Source organism: Macaca mulatta, chromosome 20 (assembly GCF_049350105.2).
Source record: "Macaca mulatta isolate MMU2019108-1 chromosome 20, T2T-MMU8v2.0, whole genome shotgun sequence".
In the NCBI taxonomy this organism is placed as follows: Eukaryota; Metazoa; Chordata; class Mammalia; order Primates; family Cercopithecidae; genus Macaca; species Macaca mulatta.
Window position 1 is genome coordinate 41,912,476 of NC_133425.1, and position 23,956 is coordinate 41,936,431.

Sequence of the window (23,956 nt, forward strand, 5' to 3'; positions counted from 1 at the left end):
ACAAATTATGTCTAAATGACTTGCATTGTTTAAAAAGTCACCATGAGTCAATGAAAGATACCACAAACTATGTTTTAACTCTGAAAATGTATGAGAGCATGTGTACTGTACACAGTTTTAATTTTTAAATTGTTCTAAAGAACTACATGTACTTCTAGAGGATTTTTAACAAGTAATTCAAACAAAGTAGAGAGGGAAGAGCGAAAGCTATCAATGATATGTGGATTAACAGGTGACATTTGTTGCCTTCTGAAATGGCTCTAGTTATAAGATTCTTAAGGATGCCATTAGAAATACTTGTGTTTAGTTAGGCTGGGCGTGGTGGGTCATGCCTGTAATCCAGGCACTTTGGGAGGCCAAAAGAGGTGGATCACTTGAGGTCAGGAGTTCAAAACCAGCCCAGCCAACATGGTGAAACCCTGTCTCTACTAAAAATACAAAACATTAGCCAGGCATGGTGGTGGGTGCCTGTAATCCCAGTTCCTTGGGAGGCTGAGGCAGGAGAATCACTTGAACCCGGGAGGCGAGATCGTTTCACTGCATTCCAACCTGGGACAAGAGCAAAACTCCATCTCAAAACAAAAAAAAGTAAAAAAGCAAATAAATACTTGTGTTTAAAGGGTAACTATATGAAATGATAAACATGTTAATTTGCTGGACTAGAATCACCATTTGATTATGTATAAATATATTAAAACATCATGTGGTACTCCTTAGATATACAGGAGTGCCGAAATATATCCAAAACTATAAATCCAAAAATATTTTACTCCAGTGAAATAACTAAAAGTAAAATAAAGCTAGAAATACTTGTATTTAGTAAGCCAGTTACAGAAAAAAAAACTCTCTCTCAAAGACACTTTCAAGCATGTCTTTTTACCACCCTTGTACATTTCACCCATTATTTGAGAAGCATTTGACACTGAGGAATCATTCAGAGCAACAATTCCCTGGGGAGAAGGAGATAGCCAAGATCAAAGAGAACTCAATCATCTCCAAGGGTGATTAACTCCTAAAATTGTGACCCACACATCAGAAGTGGGGCCTGCCCTTTTGGTATTCCACCTACCACCTCAGGCTGACCAAGGTGTTATTTTTCACCACTTTGTGAATTAGATTTCCTTTCAACCCTGTGTTAATTATTCCCTATTTCACAAGTATGCCTTTATGTGGCGTGGAAAAACTATACAAAATACTTTGTTCCAAGGTGGCCTCTAATGTTACTACCAAAGGTCGCAATCAATGACAGTTAATTTACTGAGTGCCAGAATGTGCAGAGGAGTAGAAGTACCTGACCCTTTTTCAGTTTAAGTTGTAATCTTATAAAAAATAATTCAATTCATTAATATTTCTATATAGGGGAATGCTGGCAAACAATTGTGTAACAATATCACTGTCTAAATTATGAAGCTTCAAAGAAACTTGGCTGAAAGACTAATAGATCAGGTTAACCACATAGGAATATTAAGGGGATAAAGAGCCATATAAAACCAAAAAACAGGCCAGGCACGATGGCTCAGGCCTGTGATCCCGGCACTGTGGGAGGCTGAGGTGGGCAGATCACTTGAAGTCAGGAGTTCAAGACCAGCCTGGCCAAGATAGTGAAACTCCAGCTCCACCGAAAATATCAAAATTAGCCAGGAGTGGTGAGAATATGAAAGGTTGGGGCTGAGACAGGAGAATTGCTTGAACCTGGGAGGCAGAGGTTGCAGTGAGCCAAGATTGTGCCACTGTACTCTAGCCTGGGTGACGGAGTGAGAATCCATCTCAAAAAAACAAAAAACAAAACAAACAAAAAAACACATCCAAAAAGAGGGGAGTGACATGAATTGCCCTGGATTAACTTTTTTTAATTTTTTTATTTTATTATTATTATTTTTTTTAGATGGAGTCTCACTCTGTCACCCAGGCTGGAGTGCAGTGGCGTGATCTTGGCTCACTGACACCTCCACCTCCTGGTTCAAGTGATTCTCCTGCCTCAGCCTCCCAAGTAGCTGAGATTACAGAAGCATACCGCCATGCCCGGCTAATTTCTGTATTTTTAGTACAGACGGGGTTTCACAATGTTGGCTGGGCTGGTCTTGAGCTCCTGACCTCTGGTGAGCCACTGGCGGATTAACATTTTAAAGGTAAGCTCATTTACTAACATCATTTTCCAAAATTGTTTAACCTAGTTAGCTTTCACTTCCCCCTAATCTCATGAACCTGTCTCACTAAAAATTATGCCTTTGAGGCAAATTAATGAGCTTCATTTATTTTCTATGATTCTGTGTTTTGACTTACTTGTTTAGTTCATCTGACAAAGATTCTCTAAGTTTTAATTCTTCTAGATACAGTTCCTTATATTTTTCCAATTCTGTTGTATTACAGTCTGCTTGTGAAGTTTTTGCTTTGTAGAGTTTGAATTCCAGATCTTTAATTGTAAGTTCCATCTGACTTTTCATAGTAGCATTGCTTTCCTCTGTTAAAAACTGTAACTTGTCATGGGCTATTTTCTGTGTCTAAAACAAATTGAAAGGGTACATTAAACAAATAATTATAATCTGAATAATTATTGTGTATTTGTTTCTTTTTGTTTTGGGTAGGTGATGTAGAGAGCATTTCTAAGTATGTGAAAAAAAGCAACTGAAGTTTAATATATTTATTATGAGTATCAACTAAATTAATAACTTAATCTGAATTGTAAAAATATTAAATCATGCTTATAGTAGTACTCATGAAATGTAACACTCCAAAGAATAATAAAATCAATTTAAATTCTGAAAAATTGAGCAATATAACTTAAGAATACTTCAAGAGTATAGTATATTTTCTAAATCACATTTTTCTTTCTCTATTAGTCTTGTTTCATGCCACTTGTCTTAGTAATCAAATGATTCACTAATGAGAATCATTATTATGGAAGATCAATTTAGTTACAATAATGATGGCAAGTGAAATATTTAAAGAGAGAAACAGATACCACCTTCCTTCTAGAAATCTACCAAACAAATTGCTATAAGTGAAGGAGAGGAAACATATACTATGTATGTATCCAAAATATAATTTGCAGTGAAATGAATGAAGGCACGTTCCTGATAATAAACTAACCTGTAAAATTAGATCAATGGTTTCTAATTGTTCTGCTATCTCCTGCCTTGCTCCTTCTTCGACCTCCTGTTTATAGTGTTCCAATTGGTCACATTGTAACATATTCATTTCCATGTGACTTTTGAGGTTTACTAGTTCTTCTTCCAACTTCTCCTGATCCTTCCGTAGTATTTTGCGCTTTTCTTGCATTGTTTTCATATATAATAATGACTGTTGAAGAACTTCAATCTCTGCATCCACATGTAGACCTTCTGAAGATGCAGTTTCCACTGCTTCTGTAAGATCAGGCTGCATAAGTAAAATAATATGGTTTTGTAAGGAAGAAAGAAGACAGAATAGTCTAACATAAAACTAATCATTTTTTAAATAAATTCAGTTGCAATAAAATGTTATCTATACTGTAGTAGATTCTTAAAACATGGATCTTTGAATTACTTAGAAAATCAAAAACAAATTTAAAACCACCAGGAATCACAAAAATGTATGTTTTACTCACATCATCTTTGCCACACAATATTTTTATGTGATAGTAGGCTTTCATTTTCCTGATTGTGTAATATATTTCCTCTTTAAAATGGCTCCAAGTCACTTCTTTATTGTTTGTTTTTGTTTTTTTGTTTTTGTTTTTGTTTTTTTTGAGGTGGGATCTCACTCTTGTTGCCCAGGCTGGAGTGCAGTGGCATGGTCTTGGCTCACTGCAACCTCCGCCTCCTGGGTTCAAGCGATTCTCCTGCCTCAGCCTCCTGAGTAGATTACAGGCACCTGACACCATGCCCAGCTAATTTTTTGTATTTTTAATAGAAATGGGGTTTCACAATGTTGGCCAGACTGGTCTTGAATTCCTGGCTTCAAGTGATCTGTCTGCCTCAGCCTCCCAAAGTGTTGGGATTACAGGCGTGTGCCACTGCACTCCGTCTAAGTCACTTCTTAGTACAAAGTCTCTTGCCCCCTCACACCCTTTGTTATTCCCCATAATTTCTAAAAAAGTTTTAGGAACACCACATTAAATTATCCAAACCTAAACCAATAAATCACTGTGAGAAGAAGACTTGAAAATAAGACTCTAATTAATGAATCTTTATGATAAAACCTCCAACAGATTAGGCATAGAAGGAACATATTTCAACACAATAAAGACCATATATGGCAAAACCACAACTAACATTACACTGAAAGAGGAAAAGCTGAAAGTCTTTCCTCTAAGAACTGGCATAAGACAAGGATACCCACATTCAGCACTCATATTCAACACAGTATTAGAAGTCCTAGTCAGAGCAACTGGGTGAGAAAAAAATTAAGGGCATCTAAATTGGGAAAGAAAAATTGAAATTTCTCTTTGCACATGACCTGATCCTGTATATAAAAAACCTAGACCCCTCAAACAAACTCTTAGAACATTTCATCAAATGGCTACAGAATACACATTCTTCTCATCGGCACATAGAACATTCCCCAGGATAGACCATACATTAGGCCAGAAAACAGGTCTTAGCAAATTTTAAAAACTTGAAATCATATCAAGTATCTTCTCAAACCACAATGGAATAAAACTAGAAATCAATACCACTTATGATTGCTAAAAAATAATAAAATACTACTCAGGAACAAATTTAACCAAAGAAGTGATAGAGCTCCCCTGCAAGAAAACTATGAAACATTGATGAAAGAAATGGTAGAGGACAAAAACAAATGGAAATATATCCCATGCTCATGAATTTAAAGAATTAATATTGTTAAAATACTACCTGAAGGAGTCTACAGGTTAAATACGATCGCTATTAAAATACATATTAGTCTATTTTCACACTGCTATAAAGACGCTACCCAAGACTGAGTAAAATGTATTTAAAAAGAGGTTTAATTGACTCACAGTTCTGCATAGCTGGGGAGGCCTCCGGAAACTTACAATCACAGCAGAAGGGGAAGTAGGCTCATCTTACATGGTGGCAGGAGAGAGAGGAGAAAGAGAAGGGGGAAGAGCCCTTATAAAACCATCAGATCTCATGAGAACTCACTCACTATCATGAGAACACCATGGGGGAAACTGTCCCCATGATCAATAACATCTCTCCCTTGACATGTGGGGATCACAGGTTTCTCCCTCCACACATGGGGATTATAATTTGAGATGAGATTAGGGTTGGGACGCAGAGCCAAACCATATCAAAATATGAATTACATTTTTAACTGGGGAACAAGATGATCAACCAGATGCAGCCAGGAAACACCTCTTCCACAGACAGAAAACAAAATATTGAGTAAGCCATCACACTTTGAACAGATTTTGGGGGGAAAAAGCACTCAAAGTCAATAGAGAGGCAATGCAGACACTGAGTTTGAAGAGGAAGGAAGCTAGGAAGCCAGATGGAGTCACCAGTCACCAGGACCAGCTCTTGGTCCAGAATTGGACCTAAGGAAGGAGAGAGTGAAGGAACTAGAGGTCACACAATCCTGCCAGGGACCTCTGAGATCCTAGGTACAAGAGATCCCATGATACACACAGACATTTGAATTGGCAGGGGGAACTGCCAAGAGAGTAGGGAGAGGCAGAGCTTGAACATGCATGGAGCCCAAAAGATTTCATGCATGAGGTAGCTGCAGGAAAATATGAGAATAGGCACCCATCCCCCAAGGCTCTCCATCTTTCTGAGTTACTTTAGCCCCTGCTGACAGCCAAACCAGGAGAAAGCAGGGCTGCCTTTCCCAAGGGCCTGAAGTGCATTTGATTTGCACACCCCCTTGTCTGCCTGTCCCTCCCCAGCTCCTGCCTGGTTGCTCCCTCAAGGGTGTACACATAACACAGCCTCCACTGCCCCACCTGAGTGTTTGTCTGGCAGCCTGAAAGCAGTTTGCCCACTCCAGCACAGCCAATGCTTGACCCTGAGGTACCAGAGGATATAGCTACGAGACCCGTCCCAACTTCCCAGGGTTTGAGTGCACAGTTAAGGGGTATTGAGCTGATATCTGTGGCCTGAGCTCAAATTGGGGTGGCACCCCCGACTCTCAGAACAATGAGAAGAGTGAGGCACAGATTCATGTGCTGGCACAGGAGCTGGGTGTGCCTCCTTCTACAAGACTGGTCTGGAAAAAGCATAGCCTGTTGGCTGGCCACAGACTCCATCCGAGGGAAACCTGTGACCTGGAACACATATCAGGCCAAAGATTTGGGTTCAGAAAGCTTGGGGCAAAACTAGCTGGTCAGGCCTTACCTAAAAGTACACATCACAGAAAACCTGGTCAGGGGAGCATGAGTTTTATGGTCCTCAAAGCCAACTGCTGAGCAAAAAACTCCAGGATGTGCATACTTCACCAGCTGCACACCCATGGCACCATCCACCCTATCCAGGGGACCTTCACCCTTGACCCACAGCATCCACAGACACCTGCAGACATACCCCGTATCCCACTCAGACTCTTCCAAGCACAAGGAATCAGCAGGTCCCTGGACATTTGGAGGACTAACCTTTGGCTCAGGCTGCCCCTAAAGCAAGCTTGTCCTGGGCCCATGGGCTGCATGCAGACCAGGAAGACTTTGAATGTGGCCCAACACACATTTGTAAATTTTCTTAAAACGTTATGAGTTTTTTTGGCAACCTTTTTTAGCTCATCAGCTATCATTAGTGTGTGTTTAATGTGTGGCCCAAGACAATTCTTCTTCTTCCTATGTGGTCTTGAGAAGTCATAAGATTGGACATCCCTGGCCTTAAAGATGGAGGCTGTGCAGCTGTCCAGGGACTTCTTTGGAGCTAAGAAAGAGGGAGTGTAGCACCAGTGATTGAAGGGGATTCTCTGAAGGCTAGGGAACAAACTTTGTGAGAAAGGCATTTCTTGCCTCCCTGCCAACTATTTCCCCCTCCTCAGAGGCCTGCTCCAAACACACTGATATACAAAAGAGTTATGCAGCTGAGTAAGAGCCTATCTACCAGCTCTTACTCCAAAGCACCATCTATGGGATTGAAGCCAGAATTACACTACCAAACAAAATTAATTCCCTCAACACAGTTAGCCTGTGAAAACCAATGCAAGAAACTAGCCACAACTAAGAAATCCGTAGAGGCCAGGTACAGTGGCTCATGCCTATAATCCCAGCATTTTGGGAGGCCAAGGCAGGTGAATCACCTGAGGTCAGGAGTTCGAGACCAGCCTGGCCAATATGGTGAAACTTCATCTCTTCTTAAAAAAAAAAAAAAATTAGCCTAGTGTAGTGGCCCACATCTGAATCCCAGTGACTTGGGAAGCTGAGGCAGGAGAATCACTTGAACATGGGAGGCGGATGTTGCAGTGAGCCGAGATTGTACCACTGCACTCTACCCCAGGTGACAACAACAAAACTTGAATGAAAGAAAGGAATGAAGGAAGGAAGGAAGGAAAGAAGGAAGGAGAAATTCATAAAGATCCTTGGCCTTCTGAAAGAACCCAGAAACTAAACCAATGAACTGTTCCAACATACACAACAGTCAAACACTCAAGGGAAGAATAGGAATATAGAAACCAGAAGTCATATCCAAATGACAGCAATTTCAAAAAGATAAATAAACACTAGCCCTCTCAGACAGGAAAGCATCTGTGAAAGAAGTCCAGCAATTCAAAAAGTCATAGTGTTTTCTAACCCTCATAGGATCACACTAGCTCCTCAGCAATTGATCCTAACCAGATTGAAATGCTGAAATAATAGTCTTAGAATCCAGAATCTGGATGGTAAGGAAGTACAATGAGATCCAAGCAAAAGTTGAAACCTAACAAAGGAAGCAAGTAAAATAATTCAAGAGTTAAAAGATGACATAGCCATTTTAAGAAAGAAGAAAACTGGGCTTCTGAGATTGAACAACTCACTATAGGAATTTCAAAACACAATTGGAAGCCTCAACAACAGACTAAACCAAGCAGAGGAAAAAATTATAGAGCTTGATGTCTGGTCCTTTGAATCAACCCAGTCAGATGAAAATAAAGAAAACAGAATTTTTAAAAGTGAACAAAACCTCTGAGAAATATGGGATCATATACAGAGACCAAATCTATGACTCACTGGCATTGTGGAGAAAGAATAAGTACTTTGGAAAACACATTTTAGAATATAATTCACAAAACTTTCCCCAATCTCATTAGAGAAGCTGACATGCAAATTCAAGAAATTCAGAGATAAGATACTACACAAGATGGTCATTCCAAAGACACATAGTGAAAAGCATCCAAAAGTCAACGTGAAAGTCTTATGGCAGCTAGAGAAAAGGGTCAAATCACATACAAAGGGAACCCCATCAGGCTAACAGCAGACTTATCAGCAAAACCTTACAAGCCAGAAGAGTGTTGGCCTATTTTAGCATCCTTAAATAAATTCAAACCTCAAATTTTATATCCTGTCAAACTAAATTTCATAAGTGAAGGAGAAAAAAATCTTTTCCAGACAAGCAAATGCTAAGGGAATTTAAAACCATTAGACCAGCCCTACAAGAGATCCTTAAGGGAGTTCTAAACAGGGACATGAAAGAACAATACCTGCAACCACAGAAACACACGTAAGTACATAGTTCACAGACGTTATAAACAAATACACATTGGAGACTACGAAGCAACCAGATAATAACATCCTGGCAGGATAAAAATCTGACATATAAATATTAGCCTTAGATAAAATGATCTAAATACCCCACTTAGAAGGCACAGAGTGGCAAGTTGGATTAAAGAAAATCAAGAACCAACAATCTGCTGCCTTCGAAAGACCCATCTCGCATATAATTACACCCACAGCCTCAAAGTAAAGCCATAAACTAAGATCTACCATGCACACGGAAAACAAAAAATCAGGGGTCATTATTCTTGTATCAGATTAACACACTTTAAACCAACAACAGTTTTAAAAAAGGACAAAGAAGAAGATGATAAAGAATGATATGCAATGATAAAAGAACTCAATTCAACAAGAAGGCATAAATATTTTTAAATATATAGGCACCCAACCTTGGAGCATCAGATTTCTAAAACAAGTACTTCTAGATCTATGAAAAGACTTAGTTAGCCATGCAATTATAGTTAAAAATTTCAACACCTCATTGGCAGCATTAGACACTGACATAGAAAAGTAACAAAGACATTCTAGAATTAAATTTCATATTTCACCTATTGAACTTAATTGACGCTTACAGAATCCTCCACCCAACAACCACAGAATGTACTTTCTTCTCATCGGCACAGGGAACACACTCTGAGATCGACCACATGCTCAGCCATAAAGCAAGTCTCAGTACATTTTTTAAAAACTGAAAGTATACCAAGCATAATCTCAGACCCTAGTGGAATAAAAATAGAAATCCATACCAATAATTTCTCTCAATGTCACATAATTATATGAAAATTAAACAACTTGCTCCTGAATGACTTTTGGGTAAACAACAAAATAAAGACAGATATTAAAACCTCTTGAAAATAAATAAAAACAGAGACAGAACATGCCACAATCTCTGGGATATAGCAAAACCAGTATTAAGAAAAAAGTTGATAGCACTAAATGTAGACATCAAGAAGTTAGAAAGATCTCAAATCAACAACTTAAAATCGCACCTACAAGAACTAGCAAAACACCAAACCAAATAACCTCAAAGCTAGCAGAAGTAAAGAAATAACTAAAACCAGAGCAGAACTGAATAAATTTGAGACACAAAAATCCTTACAAGTAATCAACAAAACCAAAAGTTTGTTCTTGGAAAGGATAAATGAGATCGATAGCTAGCTAGCTACATTAACAAAGAAAAAATAGAGAAGATCCAAATAAGCACAATTAGAAATAGCAAAGATGGCATTACAATGGATCCCACAGAAATACAAAATATCATCAAAGACTACTATGAACACCTCTATGCACAGAAACTAGGAAATCTAGAGGAAATGGATAAATTCCCAGAAATACAAAACCTCCCAAGATTGAATCAAGACGAAATTAAAACCCTTAACAGACAATAACAAGTTCTGAAACGGAATCAGTAATTTAGAAACCTAGTAACCAAAGAAAACGCCCTGAACCTGAAGGATTCAGAGCCAAATTCTACCAGACATACAAAGAAGATCTGTTACCAATCCTACTGAAACTATTCCAAAGTATCGACTTTGAGAAACTCCTCCATAACTCATTCTATGAATACAGCATCATCTTGATATTAAAAGCTGAAAGAGAGGCAATGAAAAAAGAAAACTGCAGGTCAATGTCTCTGATGAACATAGACACAAAAATTCTCAACAAAACATTAACAAACCAAATCCTGCAACACATCAAAAATTCACTTTATTTATTTATTTATTTATCTATTTATTTATTTATTTTTGAGACCGAGTCTCACTCTACTGCCCAGGCTGGAGTGCAGTGGCGTGATCTCAGCTCACTGCAAGCTCTGCCTCCCAGGTTCATGCCATTCTCCTGCCTCAGCCTCCCCAGTAGCTGGGACTACAGACACCCGCCACCACACTTGGCTAATTTTTTGTATTTTTAGTAGAGATGCGGTTTCACCATGTTAGCCAGGATGGTCTCGATCTCCTGACCTTGTGATCTGACTGCCTCGGCCTCCCAAAGTGCTGGGATTACAGTCAAGAGCCACCATGCCTGACCCAAAATTCACTTTTTACAATCTAACAGGCTTTATTCTGGGATGCAAAGTTGCTTTGACATATACAAAGTAATAAATATGATTCACTACATAAACAGAATTTTTAAAAACCATATGATCATCTCAACAGATGCAGGAAAAGCTTTCAGTAGACTCGCAATATTCCTTCATGATCAAAACCTTCAACAAATTAGGCATCAAAGGAACATACCTGAAAATAATGAGAGCCACCTATGACAAACACACAGCCAACATCATACTCGATGGGCTAACCTTGGAACCATTTTCCTTCAGAACTGGAACAGGAAAAAGATGCCCACTCTCTCCATTCCTATTCAACATAGTACTAGAAGTCCTAGCCAGGGCAATCAGGCAAGAAAAAGGAATTTAAGGCATCCAAATAAGAACTGCAGAAGTCAAACTATCTCTCTTTTCAGATGATATGACTGTACACCTAGACAACCCTAAAGACTGTCAAAAGGCTCCTAGATCTGATAACAATTTCAGTAAAGTTTCTAGTTACAAAATCAACGTACAAATATCAGCAGCGTTTCTATACACCAATAATGTTTAAGGTGAAAGCTGAATCAAGAACACAATCCCATTTATAAACAGCCACAGAAAAAAAAAATACCGGGAAATGCATCTGACCAAATAAATGAAAGATTTCTACAAGAAGAAATATAAACACTGCCAAAAGAAATCAGAAATTAAACCATCAGATGAAAAAAATCCACGCTCATGGATTGGAAGAATGAGTATCATCAAAATGCTTATACTGCCCGATGCGATCTACAAATTCAATCCACACTACTCCTATCAAGCTACCAACATCGCTTTTTCACAGTGTTAGGAAAAATGACTCTAAAACTCATGGAACCAAAAAAGAGCCACACTAGCCAAAACAATCCTGAGGAAAAAAAAGGTGGCAGCATCAGTCTACCTGACTTCAAATTATATTACAAGGATACAGTAACCAAAATACAAGGTTTTGGTATAAAAACAAATACATAGATCAACAGAAAGAATAGAGAACCCAGAAATTAATCCACATATTTACAGCCATGCAATTTTTGATAAAAGAGTCAAGAACATCCATCAGGAAAAGAACATTCTCATCAACAAATGAGGCTGGGAACACTGGATATCTGTAGGCAGAAGAATGAAACTAGATCCTTATAGTTCTCCATATACAGAAATCTACACTAAATGGATTAAAGACAAACATAAGAACCAAAATTGTAAAACTACTAGAAGAAAACATAGCAGAAATACTTCAGTACCTTGGTCTAGGCAAAGCTGTGATGACTAAAACATCAAAAACACAGGCAAAAATAGACCAATGAGACTATATCAAAATTAAAGTTTCTTCATAGCAAAGGAAACAACCAACAGAGTGAAGAGACAACCTGCATAATGGAAGAAAATGTTTGCAATCTATTCAGCTGACAAGGGTCTAATATTCAGACTATATAAGGAGCTCAAACAACGCAACAGCAAAAACAAAATTAATCATCTGATTAAAAAGTGGGCAAAGGATCTGAATAGACATTTCTCAAAAGAAGATGTACAAATGGCCAAGAGATATATGAAAAAATACTCAACATCTGTAATCATCAGGAAAGGAAATAAATCTGCAATGAGATATCATCTCACTACAGTTAGAATGGCTACTATCGAAAAGACAGAAAGTAAAAAATGCTGGTGAGGTTGCAGAAAAAGGAAACTTATGCACTCATGGAGGGAATGTAAATTAGTATAGCCATTAAGGAAAACAGTATGGAGCTTTCTTAAAAACTAAAAATAGAAGTATCAAACAATCCAGCAATCCCACTACTGAGTATTTATAAAAAGAAAGAAAATAAATGTATCAAAGAAATACCAGCACTGCCATTTTTATTGTATCACTATTTATAATTACTAAGATATGGAATCCATCTAAATGTTTATCAACAGATGAATGCATAAAGAAAATGTGGTATCTGTACACAATGGAAGATTATTCAGCCATAAAATAGAATAAAATTATATCATTCTCAGCCACATAGATGACCTTGGAGGACATTATGTTAAGTAGAATAAGTCAGGCAAAGAAAAACAAATGCTGTATGTTCTCACTCATGTGGGAGCTAATTTTTAAAAATGAGTTCACGGTAGTAGAGAATAGAATTGTGGATATTAGAAGCTGGGAAATGAAGGGGAGTGGGGCATGGGGTGAGGTTGGTTAATGGATAAAAAATTACCACTAGATAGAATGAACTCTAGTGTGCTGTGGCATTGTAGGGTGAATATGATTAACTATGATTTATTGTATTTTTTTGAAAGCTAGAAGAGAGGATTATGAATGTTTACAAAAAAAAAAGAATGGTAAATGGTTGAAGTGCTGGATATAATAATTAGCCTGATTTGATGATTATACATTATTTACATGTATCAAAATATTACTGTGTATCCTATAAATATGTACAAATATATATGACCACAGAATATAAAAGAAAGCCAGGCATGGGGTAACATGCCTGTAGTCACAGCAACTTGGGAGGCTGAAGCAGGAGGATCCCTTGAGCTCAGGAGTTTAAGGCCAGCCTGAGTAACACAGTGAGATCCAATTTCTAATATATATAAATAGATAAATAATAAAAATAGAAGAAAAACTGTATCCTATAAAGAAGTAGACTGTGGGCCAACCCTACTGACTGGCCTCTAATGAAGAAATGTGGTGAAAGTGATACCACGTGCCTTCCAACATTAAGTTAGAAAAGGCCCTCCATCTCACACTGCTTGTCCTTGGAACTTAGCCCCCATGTTGTGAGGAAGCTCAGGCCACAAAGACAGCCTAGGAGTTCCAATGAAGGTATTTGAGCTGCCTGCCCCAACTAAAGTTTCAGTCAATGGCCATTATGAACAACCAGACAGTTAGGGAACAAGCCTTCTGAGGATTCCAGTCCTCCAACCTCTGATTTATCCCAAGTGAAGCTCAAGGGAATGGAGATAAGCTGCCCCGGCCAAGGTTTTCCCCAGCCACAGATGGCTGAACTAAATAAATGGTGTTTTCAGCGACTCAACTTTAGATAATTTTTTAGGAAAAAATAAACAGAAAATTTGATTTAAACAAAGAGACATCAAGAAAAAATAACTTACACAGTAGAAATTAATGTCCTTTAAAGTAGGAATTAATAAGTGCTGAATTTAATTTATTAACAACAAACAATGCTAACGAGAAGCAGCAGACAATTAGGAGAAAGGCATAAGAACTATTGAGGAGAAAGTTTTTCTAAAATTTTCTTCAGTTACAAAGTCTGATAAAGAAAAAGAGCCTTTTTAGAATTTGTTCCTCAAGTTATGGGATAAAGATGGTGAGGATGAAAGGAAATATATGGTTGAAGTTGTGAAAGGAAAATATCCTGGGCCCCCAAAATCACTAAGGAAAACTCCAGCTGGAAACTGCTTAGGGCAAACCTGCCTCCCATACTATTCCAAGTGACCTCTCCACTCACTGAGATAGATGCATATTTGACTTGCTTCCTTCGGAAAGGCTAATCAGAAACTCAAAAGAACGTATTTCTTTGTGTATAACCTACCTGGGACCTGGAAGCTCCCTCCCCACTTTGAGTCTTCCTGCCTTTGCTTCAAGTTGTCCCACCTTTCTAGAACCAATGTGCCTCTTACCTATATTGATTGATGTCTCATGTCTCCCTAAAACATATAAAACCAAGTTGTGCCTTGACCACCTTGTCCACATGTCATCAGGACTTCCTGAGGCTGTGTCATGGGCATGTCCTTAAGCTTGGCAAAATAAACTCTCTAAATTAACTGAGACCTGGCTTAGATCTTCTGGGTTCACAAAGTATAAAAGGTGAAAAAAACTAGCAATATTTTGATTTTCTAACCAAAATCAGATGTTTGACCTGATTTCAATTCATTGAAATTCTAAGAGATAAGTAACTTTGAGTGTTTACTAATCAATCTAGTATTCAATGTTTATGTTCATTTCTTCAATGAGAAAATAGAGAATATTATGGAACTATCTTTAATCTTCTCAGGAATAAAACAAATGTGTCCTTTGAATGTTAAGAAATTAAGTACAATTTCCCCTTTACCTTACTTTGAGCCTGTTTGTATGAAGAAGGTGAGACCATCTTATCTTTATTTTGTAACAAAATGCTTCTCCGTGTCATACAAATTGAGCAAGACGTGTTAGTGAACAAGGATAGACATAGACCAGCATATTAGAGTTGAGAATCCAAAATTAAATCTGTATGTTTGTATTCAGTTCATTTTCACCAAGAGTTAAAAAACAAATGAGAAAAGAATAGTATTTCCAACAAATGGTATTGTCTCACCAAATGCAATATCTAAACATTTATTCAAAATAGCTAAATGTAAGAGCTAAAACTATAAAATTCTTAGATGAAGACACAGGCATAAATCTTTGTGACTGCATTTGCCAGTGGTTTCTTAGACATAACACCAAAAGGAAAAATAGATTAACTGGACTTGATCAAAATTTGGAACTTGAACAGGCACCATCAGGAAAGCAAAGAGGAAGGCCATTGAGTAGAAGTAAATATTTGAAAATCATGCATCTGATAAGGGACTTACACCTGGGATACAAAAACAACTTCTAAAATTCAGAAATAAAAAAAAAATTTTAAATGGGAAAAGGATTTGAATAGATATTTCTCCAAAGAAGATATACAAATGGTTCATAAACACATAAAAAGATGTTTAAAGTCATTAGTCATTAGAAGAATGCAAGTCAAAACCACAATAAAGTACCTCATAGCACTACTAGAATGAAATCTTTTCTCAGTCAAAAATATGGAAAATTTTGGCAAGGGTATGAAAACATTAGAACACCCTCACAATACTGATAAGAATGTAAAATGGCACAGCCACTTTGGAAAACAGACCGGCAGCTCCTCAAAGAGTTAACACATGACCCAGCAATTCCACTGGGTATAACCCCAATAGAAATGAAAACATATGCACTCTTACAAAAAAGTGCAAACACAAGCCCTTTTACATCAAAGTTCATGGCAGCTTTGTTAATAACAGTCCAAACTGGAAGCAACCTGATGGTCCATCAATTGATGAGTGGATAAATAAAATGATTGGTATATTCACACAATGGAATATTACTCAGCAATAAAAAGAAATTAAGTACTGATACCTGCTACCACACAGAAAACTCTTAAAATGTTATTCTAAGTGGAAAAAAAAAGTCACAAAAGACCACATATTGTGTAATTCCACTGATAGAAAACATCCAGAATGGACAAATCTGTACAATCAAAGGAGACTGGTGGTTCCCTGGAGCTGAGTAAAAAGGGGAAAACTGGTCGATGATAGCTTAGGGATGCAGAGTTTCTTTTCAGGGTCATAAAAATGTTCTAAAATTGATGGTGGTGGTGGTTACACAACTGTGTGAATATACTAAGAAACTGTGAATCGCACACTTTACATGGGTGAACTGTATGGTAGGTGAATTATATCTTAATAAAGTTGCTTTTAAAAATCAAATGGCAGGATTTTGATAAATTTCTTCTCTACTTTGGATTATATACTATACATGATCTGAATATTTCTGTTTTACAATATATTTAAAAGAAACAAAATAGGAAAGAAATGCCTAACATTTCAAGTAGTTTGTAAACTAACCTAAAACATTTGCATTTTGAAGACCAGTATAACAGTTTTTCCCTGTATGCATTATCCTGAAATGCATGAAATAAATATACAGAGATTCTGTACCCATTCACAAAAGTAAAGATAGGAAATAAGACAATTTTCTGAAATAAACATTATCTTCTGATTTAATCTGGTGTGCCTCACCATGGCAATAGAGAAAATCACTAAAAAATACTGTTACACAGAAAAAATGTCTCTCAACTTTTGTGAGAAATGATGTCTAATTCCCAACTTTTCCTGAAGGTAAATATTATAATAAAAATATGTACATAATTAAGAGGAAAAAATGACAGAATAAAAGTCAAGAGGTTAAGAAATAAGTATATTATAATGGTAATAAAATTGTAATAAAATTAATTATAACGAAAATAAAAAAGAAAGCTCTTCACTGAAATTAGTATCCTAAAACACTTGATATTATTTAACCAGCTATAGACTAACTGTTGACATGTTATATTTTATACATACTTGACTTCTGATTTGACCTGATTTCCTCTTTGAGTCCCGTGTTTCATCTAAATTAACATAACATGGTGTAGCCTCTAGTGAAGGCTCTGATACAGGTTGTTTTTTTACAGTATCAGCCAATTCTTGTTGAATTTGTCTCACAATTTCCTGTAAAGATATTTTTGTTATTGATTTTATGTCACCTTATTATTAAATGATGGTCATAGAATTTAACTCTAACATATATACTTTGAAAAATATTACCACATACTTTGATTCACCTTCTTTTCCTCATGTGTAATGAACATTCCTGTTCAATACTGAATTCAGTTAAGGACAGAAAAGGTGTTATTTTCCTGCCAAATCAGTATTCTGTAACTTAGACAACTGATACAGCCCATTATATATTCATCACCTAAGTTGGCAATGCTTAATCATCTACTGAAGTCTCAGAAAGAAATGGGTATGTGAGTGAGACTAGTGGTTGTAAATTCTATACTCTGAAATGTTTTCTCTCTTCTTTATTAGAAGTTCAAATCAACTTCACAATTCCTCATTTATTCAATTGCCTGCTCAAATCCTTCCACTAGATTGCTGTATTGAAATAAAACTAAAATTTCAATGGTCTTTGAAGCCCTTGATAATCTTGCCTCCACTTCCCTGATCTCAGCTCCTACACTCTCTCTCCTACTCACTCCATTCCCACTATATGTGAATCCTGTCACCCCTCATTAGTTTGAACATGGGGACCCAACGCCAAACAAAGAAATCTCAGATTGCTACAATTATCTTTGTACTGGACAAAGTTATATCCAAATGAAATTAGTCATTGAGTTTAGAAATAAAAATTATGCACAAATTACTTGTAAAAACATTCAAAATAAATTACAAATGCCAGTGGTAAGATGAAATCAAATATGGTTTTACTGACATTCACATCTGTCCCAAATTATACTTAATTAAAAGTGAATCCTGTCAGAGTTGAGAGGTCATGACAATAATTTGAGATTGAAATATTTTCAGATTTAAGTCAAACTGACACGAATAAAAATAAAATTAAACCAACTTCAATATATAAGAAGCTCCTGAGGGAAAGTCTTATGAGATACAGCAGTACGCTTCAGTTCACCTGGGAAATCTGGACCTAACTGTCGAAATCACCCACCAAATTGAATCTTAACTTCAAAATACTCACTTCCGGTAGGAGCATTTCCATTTATCTGTTTCATCGTGGTCTCAAAATGTGGCCACATAAAGACATGAAAATTATTATTTCAGGCCCGTTGTGGTGGCTTATGCCTGTAATTCCAGCACTTTGGGAGGCCCAGGTGGGTGGATCACCTGAGGTCAGGAGTTCGAGACCAGCCTGACCAACATGGCAAAACCCCATCTCTACTAAAAATACAGAAACTAGCCAGGTGTGATGGTGCGCACCTGAGGTCCCAGCTACTCGGTAGGCTGAGGCAGGAGAATCGCTTGAACCCGGGAAGCGGAGGTTGTAGTGAGCCAAGATGGTGCCATAGCACTCCAGCCTGGTCAACAGAGTGAGACTCTGTCTCAAATTTAAAAAAAGGTATTATTTCAGCAGTGTAAGACTACACTATTGATACTAGTCTCTATTAACAACTTGTAACTTAACCTCTCAACATTTCATAGGTGACACTATTTCTTTACACAAAGTAAAGCATCTTTCCAGTCTTTTTTTTTTTTTTTTTTTTTTTTGCTGGCATGCTTCTAGGCTGATAAAGCAAATATGTTTATAATACATATATATTTATATTCAATGAGACTCATCATTTAGCAAAAACCAAATATTGCTTTATATTTTCTTTCAAGAAGTTTTAAAATATTTTCTTTCTCAATACTTACATTTCTTTCTGCTTTCTCTTTTTCATATTTGTACAATCTTTTATTTATGTAATTGCATTTATTAATTAACTTGTTGTTTTCCTGCTCCAGTAGAAGACTTTGCTCTTCCCTCTGAGCTTGATTTTTGACAATAGCATTAAAATGCTCTTGGATATTAATTATTGTCTCTTCTTGATTATCAGCTTTCTTGTGAGCCTCATTCAGTTGCTGTCGAAGTAACAGATTTTCGTTTTGTATTTGAGATAACCTCTCCTCTAGAGATTCTTGCTTTTGAATGTATTTACTCACTTTGTCTTCTTCATTCTGAAACATTTGTTCAATTTCTTTCCTTTGACATTGTGATTGGGTTAGGTCTCTTTGGACATCTTCTAAAACCAATGTCTTTTCTCTTAGAGCATCTTTTGTGTGGTGCCACTTCATTTTGAGGCTTCTGATTTTATTTTCAGCATTAGAAAGTTTTTCAGAAAGCATCTCATTCTTATCTTTTAGGTTGCTCATATCAAAATTCATCTTTTCCTTTAAATGAAACCACTCTTGTCTTGTTCTCTGGAAATCGAGTTCTACATCTCTTTTTGATGCCTGACTTTGATCACAGTCTTGTATAGCAGCGGCCAGTCTACAACGATATGATTCAATTTCTGTTTCCAGTCTCTCCTGGTTTTGGTTTTCATCCTCCAATTTAAAACTGAGCATTTCATTCTCAGCTTTCAAAACTTCAGACTGTACACTGTACTGGAATATCGTTGTTGTAAATGTTTCCTCGTTCAGCTTCAAAGTATTTTGAAGGAAATCATTCTTTTCTTTCACAATTTTAATGTCCTCAAGATAATTATTTTCCTTTTGCTGGTCCAAATTTTTCACCGTGTCTATTTCCAGTCTTAACCTGGCAATTTCTTCCTGCAACATGCAATTTTCGTACAACAGATCTTTTTCTTTCTTATGCCCATGAGAAATCTAAATAAACAAAGGAAACTTTTAGCTAGCATTCAATACAATGACATCTCATTACTTTCTCTAAAATTAAAGAATATCCTGCACATTTATACAATGAAAGCATTGCCATGAATGAATATCTAACTGGGAAAAAAAGTTGAATTAAAACTTCAAACCTCGTAGAGCATAAATTCTCCAAAGGTCAATGATTTATTTAAAGACAATGAATCCATAAAAGGAAAAGAGAAACCACTAGAGGATGTGTAAGGTTCCCAGAATTGGAGAAACCTTTCTCAGGACAATAACAAACCCAAAGGTGTAAAATAAAAGATTTTTAAAATTTACTACATTAAATATTGGGTTTACACTCTGATATCTAACCTATATACTACCATATAATAAGAGCCTTAGTTCTGCATATATTTGGACAGATGAAATTCCCCATGTCCTTTAAGTTCCTTTTTCCTGAGACTATTCTACAGATATTCTCTTTTGGTAGTATTTTTTATAGGCAGTCCTAAGAATGACATGCATGCATAAATGCTAAATATAAGCATCTCACTAAGCACTTGGTGATGTATTTAGATACATCACCAAACTTAATTATCACAATTCTACAAAGGAGTGGTCAAAAAATAAGCAAGCTGCAAAATTTTCCCCAGGTTTTCTAACCACTTCTAGTGCACCTCCACCAAATCACATTTATTTCTGTAGTGTAACTAAATACAAAAAGAAACTTTTTTATTTCAAAACACCAATAGTAAATAAGATAAAATTATAGAGCTTTGCTTAGAGAGTCATAAAATCATTTGTCATTGCAATAACTTCTATTTCCTCTTTATAATGTTTGAAAGAGTCATAAATATGAAATGGCGGAAATATACTGAACTATTTTACTAGGAACAAAATACATATTAGTAAATTATCACTAGTATATATTGTGGCATACCATTGTGTTCAAACTCTTTGTACTCAAATTAGACACTATTGGAGCAGACTGTTACTCTTCTCAAAAGTAAAAAGAAGAACATCCAAAATATGGTCTCTGAACTGCCTATACATTTTCTTCTTACCTATCAGTGGAAATAATAAACTAACCCCTCCATTAATATAAAACTAAGATTAAATCACTTTCAACAACTAGAACATGTTTTGTTAGTAGCAAGGGTTTTGACATTATAGAAAGATCATTAATTCCTATGGAAAGTATCAAATGCTTCTGCTTTTCATGAGGCCAGTATGAATATCACTACTTGACTATTGCAGACAAATGGCATTAAATTAAGAACATCATTTTATTCAGTGGACCAAAGGCCAGAACCCCCACCACCACCTCATAAAAGACAAAGACAAAAATTGTCTTCTTCCTTCTTTACAACTTGGATTTTAAACAGCTAGCTTTTGAAGATGTGATATTGTGGGGCTTCAGGAACAGAAAGGAAGCTTCACCCTTTGTGCACTAAGCTATTCTTTTCCCCACTGCCTTTTATCTTTCTTTTTTATCTGTCTAGAACTCAGTCTTCTACTTTAAAGTCATACACTAAATTTTTGGCTGAGAATTTATGATACTTATATAAAAATATCATATACGCCATTAACTTACCATACTCTATCAAACAATAGAATATAGAAGTCTGACTCAACAGAAACATTTGAGAGTTATTTAAATTATGTGAAAGTATATATACTTCTCAAAAATATTGAAAGTGGTTATAATTATATGTTGCAAGAGTTGCAGTTAAACAGAAACACTACAAAACATGAAAGCACAAGAAACAGATTCATTGGCCAGGAATATTTCTTACAACTCTCAAGACTAGTACATTTTTATCTCCCTTCTCAGTCATTGCTTCCTTCCCACTGTATTTCCATTTTATTGCTAAACACATCTCATCTTTACATAAATGGAAGGCAAAACCCTAGGGCTATAATTTTAAGCAATTTTCTTTATGCTTATCCTGGTTCTGAAGGTCATAGGCATATAGATAAATTAGTTTATGATTTCTTATACCACTTGGAAAACTTGATAGACTTTGCTTGATCAAGGAACAAAGATTAGAGAAAGTTTTTCTGAACTTCTATCATTTAGACAGCAGAAATAATCTATTTCTATGTACAGATTTAGATAACCCAATTTTACACGTAAGTTTATCATCAGTAGAAATTCAGAATGGATCCGATGATTGATAAAGAGAGAAAACAAAGAGTAACAACAAGTAAACCTCTACCACTTTTTGAAGTTGAACTTTCTTCAAAACCAGGAACTCTACTTGTAATATGTCTACTTCATTCTTAAACCTTTGTGTATCTTGCTGTCATTTTCTTTGTAGATCTACTTTTGATGTTCTGTCATGATGTAGTGATAAAGAACTCAAATTTTCTAATTCAGGCACCATGATTTTGTAGTTACTAGCACTGAGACTGTCATAGAATGGCTTCTGGAACAAGTCTTGTGTTGCTTTTGTTTTCTTCTAAGTGCCTATATCTGCAGAAATACTGTGGCTTTTTATTTGAATCATGTTTTATCTCTCTGGAGGGGGTACCCAATGAATCTGAAAGACCTTTTGGATCACTAGATAGAGGCATATGCCTGATGTCTAATTTGATGCCTCATGGTATCTTGGTCATATTTTTTTGTCATTTGCATATCAAACTCTTGACCTTCTTTCATTTCCATTGTAACAACTTCTGGGTCCCTTGCTTTTTTTTTTTTTTTTTTTTTTTGACGGAGTCTCACTCTGTTGTCCAGGCTGGAGTGCAGTGGCACGATCTCGGCTCACAGTTCCATGCTTTCTTAGAGTCTCTATCATTATAAAAATTCGCCTCATCTATGTTAAAAACATATTCATTATCTGGTTTGTTATTTTCACAGTCTAATTTATTTTCATTTAAATAAAGCTTAGAAGATGTCTGGCAAACATGTACCAAAAACCCAGAATATGAATGAGATATACACACATTTTTGAGACTGAGTTCCATGTGTTCAACAAAATGCCTGCAATGCCACAAAGACAGGCACTCCAGATGCATCTTTTTCCCTCACAAGTATATTATTTGTCAAATTAGAAGGAATTTCCTTTATGTTTGTTTCTCCTTTTGAGCTATCATGGAGTGGCTTCAGGAAAAACAGTAATTTGTATTTTTCACAGATTTCACCAAACCTCTGATTTAACTCACTTGTAAGAAGTGAATTCATTTTCATTTTCCCACTCTAATTTGCCTCATTTAATACACATTTCCTCAGACTTTTACACAAAAAAGTCCTGAATATACAGACGTATCCTCTCTATCCAATCTTTATTTTTTTCTTGGTCTTGAGATATTTTTGGCAGATGCAAAAGGGAAAGATTAATTTGCTTGTTTCGTTTCTCAGAAGTTGTCTTTGTCAGAGTGCATGTTTTTGTTTTTATTTTTTGAGACAGGGTCTCACTCTGTTGCACAGGTTAGAGTGCCATGGTACAAACATGGCTCATTGCAGCCTCAACCTCCTGGGCTCAAGTGATCCTCTCATCTCAGCCTCCCATGTAGCTGGAAACACAGGCACATGCTACCATGCTTGGCTAATTTTCAAAAACAATTTTGTAGAGATGGGGCATCACCATGTTGCCCAGGCTAGTCTTGAACTCCTGGACTGAAGCAGTCCTCCCACCTCGGCCTCCCAAACTACTAAGATTACAGGCATTAGCCACTGTGCCCAGCCAGGAGCATGTTTTTAAAATAACTTTATTTTCAGTAAAGTGTAAAGAAAAAAAATTAAAGTAATTAAAATTAAAATTTAATTGTTAAATTTCTTTGTATGTTTAACTGCTCCCAAATCACAGGGAGAAGTAAAAAATAATTTGCCTTAGCTAAAACTGCAAGAAAAAAATAAACCAGCAAACTTAACTTTGGCACTGTTGTTTGGAATAAATTCATTTTTTGTTATATCTACCAAAACATGAATGAGCAGATGATTAGTAGTGTTACAAAAGTGTCCTCACCTGAAAAGATTTTACCTCAGCATACCCTAACTAGTGAGCACGTGAGGTGCATTTAAGTACTTTTTCTGAAGATTACTATCTGGACTGTAGGCAAACTTTGTTAGAAGAAAAAATCAATACCAATCAGGAAGAAAAGCAAATTCTCTAATTTTAATTCAAATTATATTCTGTAATATGACACTCTAATGTATCCAGTTTATCTGCTTAAGTCCAGTTCTAATATATTCTAATATCCACCGATGATGATGGATTACAAATTTTATACTATTTACTGACTTCTTGCATTGAAATAAGTTAGAAAGTTATTGTTCATATCCTAATACCAAAGGTCCCATTCTGCAGAGTATGGTT

General features: G+C 36.2%; 1 protein-coding gene across 2 annotated transcripts in view; it reads right to left on the bottom strand.

Annotated features, from left to right (window-relative positions):
• The window catches only part of LOC106994999 (ankyrin repeat domain-containing protein 26), an 84,986-nt gene that overhangs the window by 6,910 nt on the left and 54,120 nt on the right, over nt 1-23,956 (bottom strand). For both annotated transcript variants that reach the window (XM_028840983.2, XM_028840977.2), the window contains 4 exons: nt 18,693-19,646; nt 16,845-16,991; nt 3,091-3,378; nt 2,284-2,501 (listed from right to left, as the gene is read on the bottom strand). In XM_028840983.2, the coding sequence (XP_028696816.2) occupies nt 2,284-2,501; nt 3,091-3,378; nt 16,845-16,991; nt 18,693-19,646 (1,607 nt within the window). The remainder of the gene's footprint in view (nt 1-2,283; nt 2,502-3,090; nt 3,379-16,844; nt 16,992-18,692; nt 19,647-23,956) is intronic.